This window comes from Engystomops pustulosus, chromosome 5, assembly GCF_040894005.1.
Source record: "Engystomops pustulosus chromosome 5, aEngPut4.maternal, whole genome shotgun sequence".
Classification (NCBI taxonomy): Eukaryota; Metazoa; Chordata; class Amphibia; order Anura; family Leptodactylidae; genus Engystomops; species Engystomops pustulosus.
This window is the reverse complement of record NC_092415.1, coordinates 107,689,332-107,708,520: the sequence shown is the minus strand read 5'-3', so window position 1 is coordinate 107,708,520 and position 19,189 is coordinate 107,689,332. Positions and strand designations below refer to the sequence as shown.

Below are 19,189 nucleotides of genomic sequence, written 5' to 3'. Positions count from 1 at the left end.
AAACTATAAAAAATGTAATTAAGTTAGTATATATTAACAAAACTGTTTTTTATCCTTGTAGGCTTCATTTGCCTGTTTGCACCTTGATGCAAAACAAAAAACTCGCTGCCAAGAATGTCTTCCTTGCAGTTATTACAATGTGATGGGTCATTTGTGTCAAAAGAATACAGATTCCCTTGTTAAAAGTAGGTTCTTTTTGTCTTATTCCTTCATTCATTTATTGGGGCAGATTTATTAATCTGTTAACATAATTCTGTCATACTTTACACAAAGAAATGCCTTGTGACACATTTATTAAGGGATTAAGACAGTTTCTATACTCTATGAGGGTCATTTATCTTTAGTCAGGACAATTGTACATGCTTTTTTGCCCCTTTTTCTATGTTTTTGACTTGTTTCATATAACTTAGAGGGTGAAATAATAGGCATGTGTGTCTGTTGTTTTTTGTACACCTTTAAAAAAAAAATGGCCCAAACTCTTCTGCAATCCCCTTTCGAACTTTTACCTATGCCTCCTGGAGACTGGAGTTTAATAGCACCAGAATTGCACTTTTTTTGCTGCACCAAAATTGCTAATCTTAATTGCTAATGCAGTTCCGATCTGCATTTTGAACATTTTTCAAATTTCTTTAATCCATGTCAGATTGTATAAGAAAACATTTCTTAAAGGAAATCTATATCACAGATGTACCCGATAAACCAGCATCAGTTATATAACAGTTATCACATTTATATCATAGTTCCTCTGGGCCCCCAGAATCATGCTTTGTGGTTATATTCCCTTTACTCCTTATTCAGAAAACAAACTATTAAAAATATGTGAATGAGCTACATTTGAGCCCAATTGGACCAGCTGACGAACTGCCCAGAGAACTTCTAGCTCATATGCATATTTTTAACATTTGTTTTCTGAATAAGGAGACCATTGAAAAGGAATCTAACCACAAAACATGATTCAGGGTTCCCACAGAAATTATGAAGTGACACTGGTTTATCAGTTACATTTTTGATGGTAGATTTCCTTTATTCATGGGGTTAATGTAAGAATAGTTCAATGTTGTGGGCTAACTTTACGTGTAACCAAACCTCCTTAATATTGCAGGTGATAATAGTAAACTTTGTAATATACTTCATTTTACCTCATGTTTTTTGTAATGTGTGTGGGGGGCAGGATTGTTGATAATTTACCAATATACATCTATTAAAAGTTCTGCTCAGCTTTCTCGATATGTGAAGTAAACCCTCCTGTCTGTTACCTCATCAGCCAGACATTCCTGTCCATAAAATGGCCGCAGATGGAGGGTCATATGATCTCTAACTGTCCTCTAGCATGAACAATTGCCAGTTAGAGATCACATGACCCTCCATCTGCAGCCATTTTATGGACAGGAATGTCTGGCTGATGAGGTAAAAGACAGGAGGCTTCACTTTACATATCAAGAAAGTGGTGGTATTAATAGGTGAATATTGGTAAATAACCTAATATCCTGCCCCCATACACTTTCATACACATTACAGATAACATGAGGTAAAGTGGCTAAACCCTTAAAGTAAAAGTGGTGCTAGGTTATAGTGACACAGCAAATGTTTTTTTAAAGGTATTGAAACATAACAAAAACTATATAAACTTTATATCTCTGAGATTGATATGACCCTAAGAATATAGGATATGTATTTTGGAATCCATATTGAAAACTGTAAATATAAAGGCCCAAAGTAAATGGCGCAATTGCATTTTTTATTAGTTGTACTTGAATTTTTTCCAGCTTCCCAGCACATTTCATGGAGTCTTAAGGACATATTTCTTTAATAAAATATATTATAAAGTTTCAAATTATAATCTGCACTACTGATTAGTGAAATATTGCTAAAAGTTTAGTTACACTTTCAATTATATGTTCCTTAAAGCAATTTTTCAGAAGAATACTAATATTTACTTAAACATGTCAGGTATGCTGACTGGCAGGGTTTGCTCCAGGTTTCAGTAGTCCCCTGGGCGACAGAGCCTCACTAGGCCCCATTTTGTGAACTTACATGACGGCATTAAAAATTCATTAACAAAAACAGTCTTCTGTTCCCTAAAATATTCCCTAGTTTAGTATACCAAACCGCCGCCTCATGGTTATTTTATATAGAGAACCCTCATGGTTATATTACATAAAGCCCCCCTCACACCCTACGGTTTCATTAGATACAGCCCCCTTCAAGCCCATGGATTCCTTATGTACAGCCCTATGTGGGTCCACCCAGCAGCTCTGGGCCCTGGCACTTGCCCAGGTATGCCCAGTGTTGGCACAGGCCATGCAGACATGTCCTCCTTAATAGCATTACTAAAGCTGTGGTTTCTTTCTTCATTTTGAATTCTTTAGGTACAAAGGTGTCTTTAGACACCTTGAAACGTCGCTTGCACACTGTCAGCTCGAAATATCAGACATCAAAGCCCACAAAAGACCAAACTACTAATCCATTATTCAAGGCCGAGATTCACCTAGCCATCCCAAATGTTGTCATGCGGCCTAGCCTGGAGGATATACAAGTAAGAGAACTATTTATTTTGATATAAATAAATATAGTAAATAGACTCTTCCTGCTATACATTACTAGTGGGAGCCAACAAGTTGTTACAAATATTTGCAGTATATTGGTCACAGAAGCTTTATCATCATTTAAGGTGTTAAGCATAGGGAACACAGAACAGTAACCCAATCCTTTGGTTTGGATATTACTGGGCAAGTGCCAAGTCTGGTGTCAGCAGGTAAAAGACTGCTGGGGAAGGGGGAGCACTGTGTAAGGAGGAATGGGAAGAGTTTGTTCCGTATGGAAAATAACACAATCTATCAGCATGTAAATGTCAGTTGTGTAACTAGAGGTGGAGTCAGTAACAAGCAGCTGGTACTGCTTTCCCAAAGCTAAAAATAGTGGAACAGTATGTAATATATTTCAGATGTAATTTTACCTACTATGCTGTTACTGTTGCTCTATTACAATACTACTTCATTCCATTTTAGAGTGCTGTGAACAAAGCAATAAATATTATACTGTCAGCAGCTAAGGATATCCCCTTGTGGAATTTTGCACATCTACATCACAAGCAGCAACAGGTAATACGCACTGTATAGGACTGAATGTGAGTGTATACTAAGACTGAGTTATTCTGGCAGCAGGGCTTTTACTATGCTCATGAGTGGTAAAAGGAAGTAGAAATTGTTCCAGTGAGTAAATGAACATTAATAATTTGTTTTTTGAACTCCTGATACTTGCAGTACCTTGTACCCTATGTAGAAGTATCCTTTATATAATAAATTACATATTACTATTAAGGGGGTATTCCAGGAATATGAACGTCTGATAGATGAATATATAGATGATAAATAGATGAATACAACAAAACTAATTAGTCACAAAATGGAACTTTAAATATTTTGATTTTATGATTCACAAAATGTTATGGCCTTTCTAAAGTATGCAGAGTTATCACCAATATGTCTGCCATGGAAACTACAAGTCCCATGGCCCTTTAGTTCTCAGTAACTCTTTCTCCCCCTTATTCTCTGCTCCTAGTGATGATGTAACAGACTTTCCTGCTCTGTTACCTTAGTAATAATGTGTGTAACTGCCATCACTGCACATTACCTCACTGAGAAGACTCTCACCACAACACTGGCCATACTGGATACACTGCAACCAATTATCTACAGCCAAACATAGTGATGATCACATGACCTGTCTAGACAGGTGCAGGACTTGTGATGTGGACATGTGACGAGCGGCCACCCTCTGTCCTTTGTCTGCTCCTCGCAGAGAAAATCAACTGACTGATTAAAGGGCCAATAGCATATTAATTCTGCATTACATTTGTAAGTCCACAGCATTTTTCTAAATAACAAATAACCAAATTACTAATAACTAATTACATATTAGCTTATATTTTAAGGACGCATTTGTGTATTATGTTTATTCCTGGAATATCCCTTTAAAGAAACAGATCCAAAATGGATCAGGTGCTAAACTGTTAAGGACTATCCTCTCATGTTTGCTAGTAAAGTAGGTGACATTTCTTTCCTTTCTCAGCTCTACTGCGGCTCTCCATTCTTATTATATCAGGCCACATAGGATTTTGGCTTAAAAAACAAATTGGGGCAAATTTACTTACCCGGTCCATTCGCGTTCCAGCGGCGGCTTCTCCGCTCTGGATTCGGGTCCGGCCGGGATTTAATAAGGTAGTTCTTCCGCCATCCACCAGGTGGCGCTGCTGCGCTGAAAGTAAACTCATCGCGCCGGAATGCACCGAGCTGGACCAGGTGAAGGTAAGCGGTCCTTATGCGACACATTTTCGGTTTTTAAATGCGGCGGTTTTTCCGAATACGTCGGGTTTTCGTTCGGCCACGCCCCCCGATTTCCGTCGCGCGCATGCCAGCGCCGATGCGCCACAATCCGATCGCGTGCGCCAAAATCCCGGGGCAATTTAAGTACAAGCGGCGCAAAACGGAAATATTCGGGTAACACGTCGGGAAAACGCGAATCGGGCCCTTAATAAATGACCCCCATTGTATTTTAATTGGTAACGTAAAGAGAATACTTAATATGTTAAAACAGAACTTTAATGACTATTCTATTAAGTCTACTTTATAAAAATTAATCTGAAATAATATGCAGAAGAATTAAGCCACATAGTAATGGCTTTGCATAATCTATAGCAACTATTTCATTTTTTGTGTGGAATGGAATTTATTCTGGCAGCAATTTAGCATTTTTCAATTAGTCATTTTGTTCAGCAAACTGTGAATTACCCAATTAAGTTTTGATTTATGTTAATTTTCACTAGAAGGGTATTGTAGAGAGTATAAAAAGTTCTCATAAAGTAATAAAATATATACATTTTTAATTAAATTGGAATTGTTATCATACTCAAAATTTCTACTTGCATAGTGATCCCAGAGACTTGTGCAAATTTTTTTTTTCAATCATTTTCTAGTTGGAGCAAAATGCAGCTAGAGATCTGGGTGATGAACTTACCAAGATGGTGGTACTGAAACCATTGGATAAACAGATCACCGAACATAAAGATGTGAGCAAAGTGGTAGCCAACCTCAGCTCTATTGTCCTGTTACTTAAAACAGATGCAACTGATGTTCTGAACAGTTTTACTACATTTTCTGGTATCTGGAATCAGGTAAGATAATCTGTGATAAGGATGTTCCTACATTTGATAGTAACACGCACACATACCACAATATACAGTATCTAGAACCTAGAAGTCCATATAAGAAAAAGGTAAATGTTGTAATGGAGAATGTTCTAATACAGTGAGGGGGATTCATTGAAAGGTTTGACTGACATTAAGTAAAAATTCCATTGTGGCTGAGTGGGGGGGGGCTGACTCTGAACAAAAAAATAAATGTATACTTGCCTCCCTTGCAGCACCTGTTGACCCTCACAGCGGTCCCTACTTGTTTGTTAACAGGCGCATGGCACCTCGGTACCGACAACATCCAGGTGGCCAGGCATTCCCACCCAACCTCTGTCCTAGCACCTGCTACAGCGCTGGGCTTGTCGACCACCCGGATGTTGTCAGCACACAGGTGCTGTGCACCTGTAAACAAAACGGAGGCACAGCACTGGGGGGTCATGACGCGGGACACCACTGCGGAGGGAAGTAAGTACACTTTTATTTTTCTGTCCCACAGCCCCTCCCTCCGGTCCCTTTGCAATTTTTGTTTAATCTTGGACAACCCCTTTAATGTGTTGCAGGTTCCAACAGTGCAGAGCTTGACAACACTAGTCCGGTGCTTTGCCAGATTCATTATTGTGATAATGAATTGCAGTTTAAGACTGTTTTAGACCTGCTTTTACCAGTTTTTTTCCCAAGGCTGTGCCCCATTTTTCAGTCTGAAAAGTACCAACAAATGGTCTAAAAGCCTTCATAAATGTGTCGGAAGGCATTTTAGACAATGCGCCAGAAATATGGTCCAGGTGCATAAATGAATTCTCTCCAGTATTTTGTTTACCAAGAGTTTTACAAACATTGGATTCACTAGAATAACCTTAACTGGTTCGCAACCGCCCGCCGTGTATTCACAGCGATGGCTGCCAGCAAAGCTGCCGGCAGCCTCAAAAAGATAGCGGGGCATGGGCGCCGCCATCTTGCTTTGGATCGTCGCTCCCCGTGACATCATCAGGGAGCGGCGATCCATCTCCATGGTAGCCTCGGGTCTTCCGAAGACCCGAGGCTATTTCGTTTTAACCCCTTCATTACAATGTGCTGATAGCACATTGTAATGAATGAGGAGGAAAATCCCCATATACTGCCATACTGTAGTATGGCAGTATATGATAGGATTGATCAGACAACCTAGGGTTAAAGTACCCTAGGAAGTCTGAAAAATAAAAAAAAGTTAAAAAAAAAAATTATAATAAAAAAATAAAAAAATTCAAATCACCCCCCTTTCCCTAGAACTGACATAAATATAAATAAACAGTAAAAATCATAAACACATTAGGTATCGACGCGTCGGTAAATGCCCGATCTATCAAAATATATTAACAGTTTTTCAATGCGTTTAACCCCGTAAAGGAAAATAGCACCAAAAGTCGAAAATGGCACTTTTTTGCCATTTTTGAAAAATATAAAAAAATCTATAAAAAGTGATCAAAAGGTTGTACAGTCCTAAAAATGATATCACTGAAAATATTATCAAATGTCGCAAAAAATGACATCACCCACAGCTCCGTACACCAAAGTATAAAAAAGTTTTTAGCACCAGAAGATGGCAAAATCAAAAAAATTATTTTTGTACAGGAGGTTTTAATTTTTGTAAATGTATGAAAACATTATAAAACCTATACAAATTTGGTGTCCCTTTAATTGTACCAACCTAAAGAATAAAGTAGACCTGTCGTTTGGGGCGTACAGTGAAAGACGTAACATCCAAGCCCACAAGAAAATGGCGCAAATGCGGTTTTTCACCATTTTCACTGCATTTGGAATTTTTTTTTCCGCTTCCGAGTACATGGCATGGAATATTTAATCCATCATTATGAAGTGCAATTTGTTACACAAAAAACAAGCCGTCACACAGCTCTTTACGTGTAAAAATAAAAAAGTTATAGATTTTTGAAGGTGGGGAGTGAAAAATGGACATGAAAAACCAGTAAAGGGCCCGGTCCTTAACCAGTTAAATATTACAATGTATGATATCCTGGTGTAGATTTACAGGTCTATTTTTACTTAACTGACTTTCAATGGCTTGTACATCATCATGTACATCATGCTTTGTTGCAAAGCAACAAAACGCAAAATGATGATGGCACAACTATGCAATAACTGACCATGTATTACAAGTTCTGTAGGTTTCTCTGGATTTCATGCATGTTGCTTTTACTCTTGCATTTCATAGGATGTGGATGAAAAAGTTAAAGAATTCCTGGATACCAAACCAGTAATGTCTGAATTTCGCAGTCAACTGAATTATTATTCGGTAAGCAAGCCATTGGTCTAATCATTAAGTTCCAATGGTGTGACTTCCATTGAAAAAATTCTTATGCTGTCTCATTTTAATTTTTTCTCACAGCAATTGGAAACTCAAATCAGTGAACTTCCAGGTCATTGCATTGTAGGCTCAGTTGACTTTTCCACTGATTGTCTGAAAATGGCTTTAGTTCAGGAGTGCCGAAGGTGGAAAAGAGCAATTGGCTCAGCCTTGAATAAAAAGGCTGCTATGGACATGGATGAAATCTACTCATTTATTGATAATCTCAGTAAACGCTTAAACAGACCAGTGAATGATCTTGATGATGTTCGTGGAGCAATGGATGCCTTGAAAGAAATCAGGGAATCCGAAATCAAAATTGATATGATGATTGGACCAATTGAGGAGTCTCATAGTCTCCTGGTAAAATATGATCTTCTTTTTCAAGATGGCAATGCTGAGCGTGTAGATGGATTAGCATATGCGTGGAAGAACTTAAACACACAGGTAAATATACAGTATCATTTAAAGTATTAAGCTTATCCCTTCTTCTGGTCTATTTCATTATCTTATGCCCTTTTGTCAGGTGGTGCAAACCCAAAACTTACTTATTAAAGTGCAGCCAGAGATGAAAACAGATTTACTAGATGGTGTCAAGAAATTCCAGGTTGATGCTGCCGAGTTTTATAAAGACTATGATATATCGTAAGTAAAGATGTAGATCATTGCCTCTCATTTTCATGGGCATTGCTGAACAGCTGGTGGCCCATTTAAAAACATATTTTGTCATTACATGCAGAATCAGACAATTTTGCAGTTCTTGATTTAAACAACATGCTGTCTTTACATTCTCTCATATCTGATAAACCGCAGAGCTGTTTTATTGCTTTGAAAGAAAAGGCTGTTCATACCAAATGAGATGTCTTTAATCCATAACTCACAGTATTCTATTAATGGACTTATTTGTAATTCTCTTCATCATAGTGGTCCTGGAGTAGAAGGGATTCCTCCCAGGGAAGCAAGTGACAGATTGCAGGTGTTCCAGGCTAAATTTGATGAGTTATGGAGGAAATATATTACTTTTTCTGGAGGAGAAGAACTCTTTGGTCTCCAAATAACTGGTATTATAATTACAACGACACCATGTTCATATGTAAATGTTCAACTGTAAATCCTGAAGCTCAGAGAAAACTGCAATAAAAATAGTTGTCCTAGCAGGCACTTTTGTACAGTGGTACGCACACTGATGTCTCAAGCACAGTGTGTAGGCACCTTCAGGCTGAAAACATGCAGCAATGTATATTTCAGCCTCAGATGTTCATGGTTATATGGAGAAGGTCCCAACCACATCTTGCTTTACTAGGTACTCTACTGCATCACCTGTCCACAACCTTTCCAAAAATTGGTGGACTGGTGTGTGTGCTTGAAAACTAACACCAGTTCTAGTGACTACGTCACTTTTAATTTTCTAACAGCTTTCCCCTCTGCAGCCTCCATCTGCAAATATGCAATCTATGCAGGTGGGTGGAGACCTACCTACTCTTTCTCACTTCCCTGTGTAGAGTTTCAATGTTATTTGAAACCTCATTGAGCACAGCAGAGATTTCCGAGTTAAAAGCCGATTGGGAGGGAGATGGAAGCTGATAGGAACTGTAGAGAGAAGAAACAGAAAAAAGGCACTGGTGCTCCCTAGTGCAATGAAATCTGCTGACCTTTTGTGGTTAGGCACAACCCTGCTAGAATCACATATGGAATGCCGCCTCGTCCTTGCCGGTGAATGTATTTCCCATTGTAGAGAATGTAGAAGGATGGACCCAGATGGAGGAGTGGAATTTCCCCAGTGGATGCCCAGGAAGAAACAAAAGGACTTACTGCGGCGCAAAACCGAAGGTCGAAAGCTATCACTTTTAATATTATAACAAAACGTAAAAAGATAAAAAAGGTAAAATAGAACAACACGTTTTGCGCCCATTACTAGGCGCTTCGTCTGTTTCATACACAGAATTAGAATTGGCATTATCTTATAAACAATACCCGGAAAGGACATCATGAACAAAAAAATGATTATTTATTCTTTTTTTTTTTCTTTCAATAACTTGATTGATAAGAACTGCTAAATAATTCTGCATTAAATTAGTTATTAAATTGCAGTAGACCTCATGTTATAATACATACATATAAAATACATATAAAAATATATATACATATATCATATTTAAATATTTAAAATACCTACGGGACACAATAAGATCAGTTCTGAGATTATTTAATAGATGGTAGCAGATAGTAGCACAGCATATGGATAGATAGTAGCACAGACATATTATGGCATGTAAACGGGAACACAGATGGAACGCATCATTGCTGGGATGCATTAGAAACCGGGGATTAGAGTGAGTGATGCACGAACTGCAAACTTCCTCCAAAGTGAATAGTATAGAGACAGAGAGAAAACAGAAAGGAGCGCTCTCCTACTGCATTACGCGATGATATTTGATAAAAAGCAAATCTTTGTCCAATAGGATTCTCACCTGATCGATGATCAGTATACAGCATATAGGGTTTGAGTCACGGGTATCCGGCTGCTCAGCGTGTGTGGTTATCCCGTCCTCCGTGTTCCAGGGTCACCCGGGGAAGGTTTCTTAATGTACCGATTCTACTGATGCTCCGTATCCACATCAATCCGAGCACTCAAGGATGTCCCAGACTCCCGATACCACCTCATGCAGGTCTAGTTTTCCTGCTCTCCTCTTCTGATGTTTCTGGACAGTAGTATTGCAGTATATGGTAGGAACGATCAGAACTCGGTCTCCATTTGGACCCCAGCAAGGATTCGCAAGGTTCTTTAACCCTAGATGTTCTGATCGTTCCTACCATATACTGCAATACTACTGTCCAGAAACATCAGAAGAGGAGAGCGGGAAACCTAGACCTGCATGAGGTGGTATCGGGAGTCTGGGACATCCTTGAGCGCTCGGATTGACGTGGATACGGAGCATCAGTAGAATCGGTACATTTGGAATGCATTGGAAAACGGGAGTGTATGAGTCCCACGTGACATGAGGAAACTAGGGTGGCTGGGATGGTACAAACAGTAGTACTTGGCGAAGTGTCCCGGATTGAGTGACTACTCGCTGGACTACGATTGAAACTAAGATTGAACACTGCTTCCGCTGCTTCATTAAGCCCTTCCGGGCTCAAGGTATGTAATTTATAGATCCAGTAAACCTCTCTCCTACAGAGGGTCTAGTATGTATTGGTGGTGGTTTCACTAATCCTATCTATTGGGCAGATTGTCATAAGTTTATCATTTTTCTGGTGTTTAAAAGCAAAATGTTTTGAAAGTCTGTGCTTTAGATAACCCTTCTTAATATTTCTACTATGGCCTGTGATTTGATTGTGTAGCTGTTGTGTGGTCCTGCCAATGTATTGTAGCCCACATGGGCACTCGATCAAGTATATAATATATCTAGAGTGACATGTCATGACATCTTTGATCAGGAACACTTCCTGTGTAAGATTGGATTTAAACTGAATGGCATTATGATCAATGTTGGGGCAGCACAGACAGAGTTTGTGTCCACACTTTCTTATTTTGGGGACCATGGTTGCTGATTGTAGCTTATCCTTTTTATTGTCCCGGTGCTGTTTGATTTGGCTGGGAGTCAACATATTGAGGCTCTCCTGTATGTGATTACAGGTTTGTTTGAAATATAAGTTTTTAATAGTTGGTCCTTTTCTAGTAAGTGACAATGTTTTATCTCTTAAAACTTATCATTGTATCTTGTAATAAAATTAAGAGTATAGTTTTCTTTCCTTTTTACGAGTTTATCCTTTTTTGACAGGCATTCCAGGTGAGTGAGATTAACGGTTTTATGATAGGCCTGTTTTAAAATACGAGGCGGGTAACCTTTTCCTAATAAATGGTTTTTCAGAACCATTGCTTGTTCTTTGAACACAGACAGGCCTTTGCAGTTTTTTCGAACTCTCTTATACTGACTATATATTATCCCTCCATTTTTTAAAGTGAGCACTATCATAACTGAGATAACTGTTGGTATCTACCTTTTTGAAGTATGTGGATGTGGTGGTAGAATCATTTTTGGAATCCAGTTTCAGGTCCAAGAAGGTGATTGATGTTTCTTGATAGTCTAGTATAAAAGAGATACCCCATTCGTTATCATTGAGGTATTTCACAAAGGCTTCTGACTCTGTCTGTGTGCCTGTCCAGATTAGAAACAAGTCGTCTATATATCTCTTACAAAGGTGGATATATTTATTGTATGGATGATTACACTGGATGTACTGTGTTTCAAATTTCCCCATAAGTAGATTGGCATAGGCTGGGGCCAGTCGTGTGCCCATGGCCGTGCCACATTTCTGGTGATAGATTATTGTGTTATATGTGAAAATTTTTTTATCGAGTGCTATAGACAGAAAATTAATGAGCAATTTTTTGAACTCATCTGTTAGGGAGGTGTCTTGGAGTAGAAACTCCCTGACGCATTCTATACCTATTACGTCTTGTATATTGGAATACAGCGCACTTACATCTAGTGTCAAAAAGGAAAAAGAAGTAGGGAGATTGAGGCTCTTCAAATCTTTCATGAGCTGGTCTGAATCTTTTAAGAAGCCCAGGAGTTGTGTGACATAAGATTGTAAATATAGATCCACATAATGAGAAATGTTACTGGTAATGGACCCAATGCCCGATATGATTAAACGACCAGGGTTTTTTAAAATCATCTCTATGTATTTTCGGGAGAAAATAGAAGTAAGGCAACTGGATGTAGGGAACTGGATGAATAGAAATTTTTCCTCCTCTTTTGTTATCGTTTTTTGTTTTACCGCTTTATCTTATAATTCTTTTATGTTCTTCTTTAGGGCTGGTAAAGGGTCTGTTTTGACCTTAGTGTAGTAATAAACAAAAAACTAATTCACTGTTCTTTGCTAATTTATTGAGTACACGAGTTTCCCCCTTTGTGAAGTTTGGTTTTACATATTTGTTTTTATCAGTTTTATTTTCTTTCTTAGCTTTATTTGTAAGGGTCCTAAAGTCCTCTTATACCAGGTCATAGAACATTTTTATATAATGACCCAGATTATGTAATGGGTAAAATCTGAACTTATTCCGGATATTCCGGGTGTCCATGAATTGTTCTGCGGGTATTTCCAGGTGGGTAATTAGACTTCGGATATTTTCAGGTGCGTGGTCAAACTCCGTAGTCCTTTTATCAAGATTCTCTTTATGAGCGAAGTGAAGTTTAATGGTCAATTTCCTGATTGAGTCGTTTGGCATTCTGTTTGGACAAAAGATAGTCCCTTAGACAATAATGTTATCTCATTGGGTGTTAATTCATAATCAGTTAGATTAAAAATTAAAAAAAAAGAAAGTTTGGACACAAACTCTGTCTGTGCTGCCTCAACATTAATCGTAATGCCATTGAGTTTAAATCCAATGTTACACAAAAAGTGTTCCCGATCAAAGATGTGATGACATGTCACTCTAGCTATATTATATACCTGATCGAGTGCCCATGTGGGCTACAATACATTGGCAGGACCACACAACAGCTACACGATCGAATCACAGGCCATAGGGGAAATATTAAGAAGCGTTATCTAAAGCACAGACTTTCAAAACAGTTTGCTTTTAAACACCAGAAAAATGATAAACTTATGACAATCTGCCCAATAGATAGGATTAGTGAAACCACCACCAATAGATACTAGACCCTCTGTAGGAGAGAGGTTTACTGGATCTATAAATTACATACCTTGAGCCCGGAAGGGCTTAATGATACATTGGAAGCAGTGGTGTAATCCCTTGGTTCTGATCGTAGTCCAGCGAGTAGTCACTCAATCCGGGACACTTCGCCAAGTACTACTGTTTGTACCATCTCAGCCACCGTAGTTTCTTCGTGTCACATAGGACTCATACACTCCTGTTTTCTAATGCATTCCAGCAATGATACGTTCCATCTGTGTTCCCATTTACGTGCCATCTCCAATGTGAATACATCATAGCAAAGGTCCATTTAAACATTTATTAGTCCACTATACATATCCATAACATGTCTGTGTTACTACATCTATTAAATAATCTTGGAACTGATCTTATGAGGTGTCCCATAGGCATTTTAAATATTTCAATATGAAATATGTATGCATATTTTTATATATATATTTTATATGTATATATTATTACATGAGGTCTACTGCGATTTAATAACTAATTGAATGGCAAATTCTTTAGCTTTTCTTATCAAGCAAGTTATGGAAGAAAACAATTTTTTTTTGTTCATGATGTCATTTCCAGGTATTGACTATAAGATAATGCCAATTCCAATTCTGTGTATGAACCTGACGAAGCAACCAAGTATCGGGCGCGAAAAGCGTTGTTCTATTTTACCAATTTTAATCTTTTTACCATTTGTTATAATATTAAAAGCGATAATTTTTTAGCTATATAGCCTTCGATCTTCGGTTTGCGCCGTGGTAAGTCCTTTTGTTTCTTCCTGGGCTCCCACTGGGGAAATTCCACTCCTCCACCTGGGTCCATCCTTCTACAAGAACTGTAGCATACCTCCCAAATTTTACAGTGCAGAAATAGGGACTGTAATTTGTACCATTTCTCCACTCTTACACAGTATAATTCCTCCTTAGTGCACCTCATTTCCACCTCACATTGTGCCTCTGCCAGCTTACCCTCATTTTGTGGTCCCTGTTGTGTAAATGTTCATATCATTGTGCCTGCTGGCTCTGCTACACACCGCACTAGTAGAGACATAGGGGCAGATTTATCAAGCTAAGAGTCAGAATATTCTTAGTTGCCTATGGCAACCAATCACAGCTCCCCTTTAAGATATTCATGAGCACTGGTAAAATGAAAGCTGAGCTGTAATTGGTTGCCATGGGCAACTAAGAATATTCTGACTTTCAGACAGCTTGATAAATCTGCCCCATAGTGATAATGCAGGGAGCCGATGGCAATAGATTTGATGTCCCGGGACCCTTTGGCCGCCCGGGACAGAGGCCAAAATCTGGGATAGTCCCACTGGATCTTGTACGGTTGGAATGTATGCCATTGTAAAGAGAGGAAGAAGCACTGCGGCCACATATTCCTCCCCATAATGGTAAAGGTGGCCCGGCGGCGGTGGCAGCGAGGGTAAAGATAGAGCATGTTCTAACTTTTCCGTGTGTGTTGGCCGTGCTTCACTTTTCTCTATAGAGGGGGGAGCGGTCACCTCCTCCTCCTCTCCAGCGCACAGCGGTATGTCGGCCCAGCTGCATACGGCTGTGTGTATGTACCCTTACTTGTATTTACTTGTATAATTGATCGATGCAAAGTGTGTTGAAGAGTTAGTGACCATTATGCGCTGCAAATTTTAGCGCTGCTTCATTCAATATGCGGGAAGCATGACCCACGTTTTCATGATTATTTAATTATGTAACAATCACTATCTGACTTTGATGTCTGTTGAATGAGGATTACATTGTACAGCTGAATATATTATATTTGCATTCATATTATTATTTTGTCATAAAATGTTAACCGTTTTAAAACTTCTCAGTGTATTTTTTTTCTGTTGCCTAATATATTTTAGAATACCCTGAACTGCAAAGGATTAAGCGTGAACTATCTTTACTGCAGAAACTGTATGGTCTTTACAATGCAGTTATAGAAAATATTAATGGATATTATGACATCTTGTGGACAGACCTGGATATTGAAAAAATCAATGGCGAACTCCTGGACTTCCAGAACCGGTGTGTACTTTATGTTTGCGTTATTACTCACTTTTATTGCATTTAAATCTTCTCTAGGTTAAAACTAAGTTCTAAATTATTTCATGAAACTAGCAAATATTAAAGCCATCTTTTGGCTTTCTTTTGATCAAGGATACACTGTTTATTGTAGCACTTTAAGGATGTCTGTATTCTATCTATAAAGAAGCATTAAAGAGGTTGCAGGTTATCTACTATCCACAGAATAGGGGAAGACAAGCTGATTGAATTGCTGGAGGTCCCATTCTTGTGATTGTAGGGGTGCCAGCTAACACCAGAGAATGGGGGTCCTGTTCACACTAATTGGTGGAGCAGCAGGTAGAGCATGTGTCCTGCATCTTCATGAAATAGTATGGGAGTTTTGGAAATTGCAGAGCACAGCCCTACGTTATCTCTGACACCCCCATCTACTGTCTATGTGAGTGCCAAGGATAGCCGAGATATATTAGAACAGGTCCCCCGTCCTCTGGATTAGTGGGGTCCCAGCAGTGGAATCCTCACCAATCAGGTTGTTATCCCTTATCTTGGGGATGAATTGCAAAGTTGGTGCAGCCTCCATTTACAGGGTACCAGCAGAGAAATTTACTAGAAACTGATCAGAAAATAGTTGTTTGTAAATAGAGCTCATTTTAATTGAAAGAATGTAAAATTAATATTAAAACGTTATGGTTACATTGCTATTTCATTTTGTGCAGACAAACAATTCGGAATATGTCTTTGTTACAAACATCTATCAAGTAATATGGAATACTGTGACACTGCCTTTGATCAGATTGAATTTATTCTTATTGCATCCAGTTATACAAAAACAAAGGATGTTTTCTACAAAATATCATATGTTATATACCCTTTATTCATGTGATAAGCCTTTGTTGTATTGTATTATTGTTCTATTGTATTTTCCCCTTATTTTAGTATTCGCAAGCTGCCAAAGGCATTGAAGGAATGGCAAGCATTTAATGACTTAAAGACCAAGATTGATGACTTCAGTGAGAGCTGCCCTCTACTTGAAATGATGTCAAACAAAGTAAAAAATCATTTTTCTATCCAAATTTTGATATTGCTAGAAGCTCAAAAAAGCTGAAGTGAACTGATAGTCAATTAGTTTTTTTTTATTAGTTGTTCATTTACATAGGCAGAAAATTAATTTGATTATGACTTACACTTTGTGATTAATTGTCAAAGTTTTACTGTGGTACAGATAAAGTTGTGACAAACAATTATACACATGCTATTAACTTATGCATAAATCAAAGAAAAGAAAAGGAAAACCCAGCACTGTATTACAAAGTTTTCAAGCTTAATTCTTCCAGTGTGAATAGTTACATAAACATATCACTTATGACTGACGCGTTTCGTGCCCTTGAATGGCCCTTAGTTGTAGCCTGTCTACGGCAAAACACGATTCAAGGGCTAAAAATGTGTCAGTCTTACGTGCTATGTTTTCTTGGATTTATGCACGTCTTTGAGTCCAGCCAGTATTTAATCCTTGCACTGTGGTGCAATATCTCTCACAAGCACATGGATCCAAACAATGAGAAGAGGGGTAAGCTGTAGCGGTTTTTCTCTCTCAAGCTATTAACTTATGTCTAGATTTAAGCCATCAAAATCAAGCATTATAAACCAGGGACACTGAGACTGTGGTAATCTTCTTATATTTGTTATCCATGGCATCCTTTCTTCTAAAATCAACTTTTAAAATTATGATAATAAGCCTGAAGGGCTCTAGGGGGGGGGGGTGGCATTACCACAGTCCCTCCTCACTCTGGCTTCACAGGTTGTTTCACAGGCTCTCTCCTCTTCCCCCTGCTCCTTCAGCACTTCCCCCTCCCTCTGCCTGTTGTAATCTCACTGCAGCACAGAAAGTTTCAGCACACAATGGGAAGGGGAAGGAAAAATTAAGGCTATGGATACAAATATAAGAAGATTACCACATGAAATGCTATATAGAAAAAAATCACCACAGGTCTGAGTGAAAACCACCGGTCTATGTTTGACTTTGCTACATCAACTGTTGTACTGATATATGGCATAAAACCACTACAGCAACACAGACAGTAAGAAAAAGATTGAGGGGTTATTTTTAGATAACAACCACTGTATTGATTTGTTACTAGCAAAAGTGAAATACTAGTGACCCATGCCCACACACAACCCATGCCCACTATTTCAGATCCTCCTCATCTTTCAACTAAATCTTTGTATGCTATCTTAAAAAGTAAACATGGTGTAGGAAAAGCTAGCCTGTATTATTCCCAATACTGTATCATGAATTAAAATATCTGTCTTTTTTATATGAGAAATGTTCCTTGCTGGTCAACACATGTAAAAGCTTTGACCAAGCTGCCCTCCATCATATGATGTAAAATATTACACATTTTTAGTGGGTTACTAATCTGTGAACTTAACTTCCAATGCATTATTAACAATGTGACAATTTTTCACATTCATACAATACACATACAATCTGAAGTATGTGTCATGGGACTCTTGGCACACGGACATTATATATGTACACATGCACATGTAACATCTGTTATGTTGTAACCTTTCCTCTATGTGCGTGGTTCTGTCCAGTTTTACTGCAGCGTTACTGCATTTATTGTGCAGTATCAATTTTATTTCGCGCTGTTTTCTACTCTTTAGGCAATGATGAAGAGACACTGGGAGAGAATATCACAACTTACTAGCCACACTTTCGATGTGGAGTCAGAAAGCTTTTCACTAAGGAATATTATGGAAGCATCCTTGCTAAAATACAAAGAAGATATTGAGGTTAGTGTTACAAATAAATTGTCTCATCCTACTGGGAGCCAACAGTTTATCAATAAATCCCTTTTTACTTTTCTTTTTTTTTTAACAATGATCTATTACTTGTAAAAACATTTTTTTTTGTGATTTGGAGACTCCTCAGCTCTCAGCCCCCACCTTTGTATCTCTGTACAGATCCTCCCTCTTGCTTTTTCACAGAGGACACAGCCTGGTGAGCTGACATCAGTGGGGGAGGGAGGAGCTGTACAGGATCACAAAGGTGGAGGCTAAGAGCTGAGGAGTCTGCAGCACAGACAAGTCAGTGTTTTTTTTTTAAATGCACCCAAACCAAAGCCCAACCCCTGTGACTACACAAAGGGATTCTGTCAGGGTGCAAGGTAAGTTATAACACACAAAAATATTGTCATGCAAATGCTTAGAGAAAGCAGAAAGGCATATTTGCAATGGAGGTGTGATGGGCTTCTGTAACCTGTCTTTAGTGAAAATGAGGTTCAGTTCTGTAGCTCAGGGGCCTGGCATATAAACAGTGTATAGAAAAACCAATTCATAATAAGACATTCCTATATTGTGTACATAGAATAATGTATGCCACAGTAAGCCTAAAGCAAAGCAGGAACCATCATTGCAAACCCCATTAAGACCCTGTTCCAGGAATGTAGGATTTGCTTAACTATCATTATGTTTACCAGAAACATGGAATGTATATTTTCTCTTTACAGTGGTAAATTGGATTATAGATCTTTCCCATCATGTGTAATTCATGGAACAGTCTGTCAATACTGAAGACAAATTCCTAATAATTATGAATGGATGTTGTGAAGTTATGTAGTTCACTATACAGTAAAATATTTATGTCCACAATGCAGTAAATATATGTCTTGATAAAGTTAAATTAAGCAGAAAATAACATTACTATTTGTGAGATTTCATGATAGCCTCTCAGGTGTCATGATGAGCAATGGTTTGTCCAGGAAAGTCACAATTTTGAGACACTGGCCTACTTCTAAAAATAAGAGAGTGTGCCTGTTAACTGCAATCCTTGACCGATCTGTTCATTTCTTGACGTGTGTCTAATAAAGCCACACAGACATGAGATGATTTCCTAAATGACGGCTTGTATTACCTAGAAATATTTACCGCTATGTATCGTATACACAGAC

At 38.3% G+C, this 19,189-nt stretch overlaps 1 protein-coding gene across 4 annotated transcripts in view; it reads left to right on the top strand.

Moving 5' to 3' along the window:
* LOC140133127 (dynein axonemal heavy chain 5-like) overlaps nucleotides 1-19,189 on the top strand; it is a 244,846-nt gene that overhangs the window by 65,144 nt on the left and 160,513 nt on the right. For all 4 annotated transcript variants that reach the window (XM_072152821.1, XM_072152823.1, XM_072152822.1 and 1 more), the window contains 11 exons: nucleotides 62-185; nucleotides 2,370-2,536; nucleotides 3,009-3,101; nucleotides 4,976-5,173; nucleotides 7,398-7,478; nucleotides 7,572-7,976; nucleotides 8,056-8,174; nucleotides 8,454-8,590; nucleotides 15,077-15,239; nucleotides 16,173-16,284; nucleotides 17,904-18,032. In XM_072152821.1, coding sequence (XP_072008922.1) covers nucleotides 62-185; nucleotides 2,370-2,536; nucleotides 3,009-3,101; nucleotides 4,976-5,173; nucleotides 7,398-7,478; nucleotides 7,572-7,976; nucleotides 8,056-8,174; nucleotides 8,454-8,590; nucleotides 15,077-15,239; nucleotides 16,173-16,284; nucleotides 17,904-18,032 — 1,728 coding nt within the window. The remainder of the gene's footprint in view (nucleotides 1-61; nucleotides 186-2,369; nucleotides 2,537-3,008; nucleotides 3,102-4,975; nucleotides 5,174-7,397; nucleotides 7,479-7,571; nucleotides 7,977-8,055; nucleotides 8,175-8,453; nucleotides 8,591-15,076; nucleotides 15,240-16,172; nucleotides 16,285-17,903; nucleotides 18,033-19,189) is intronic.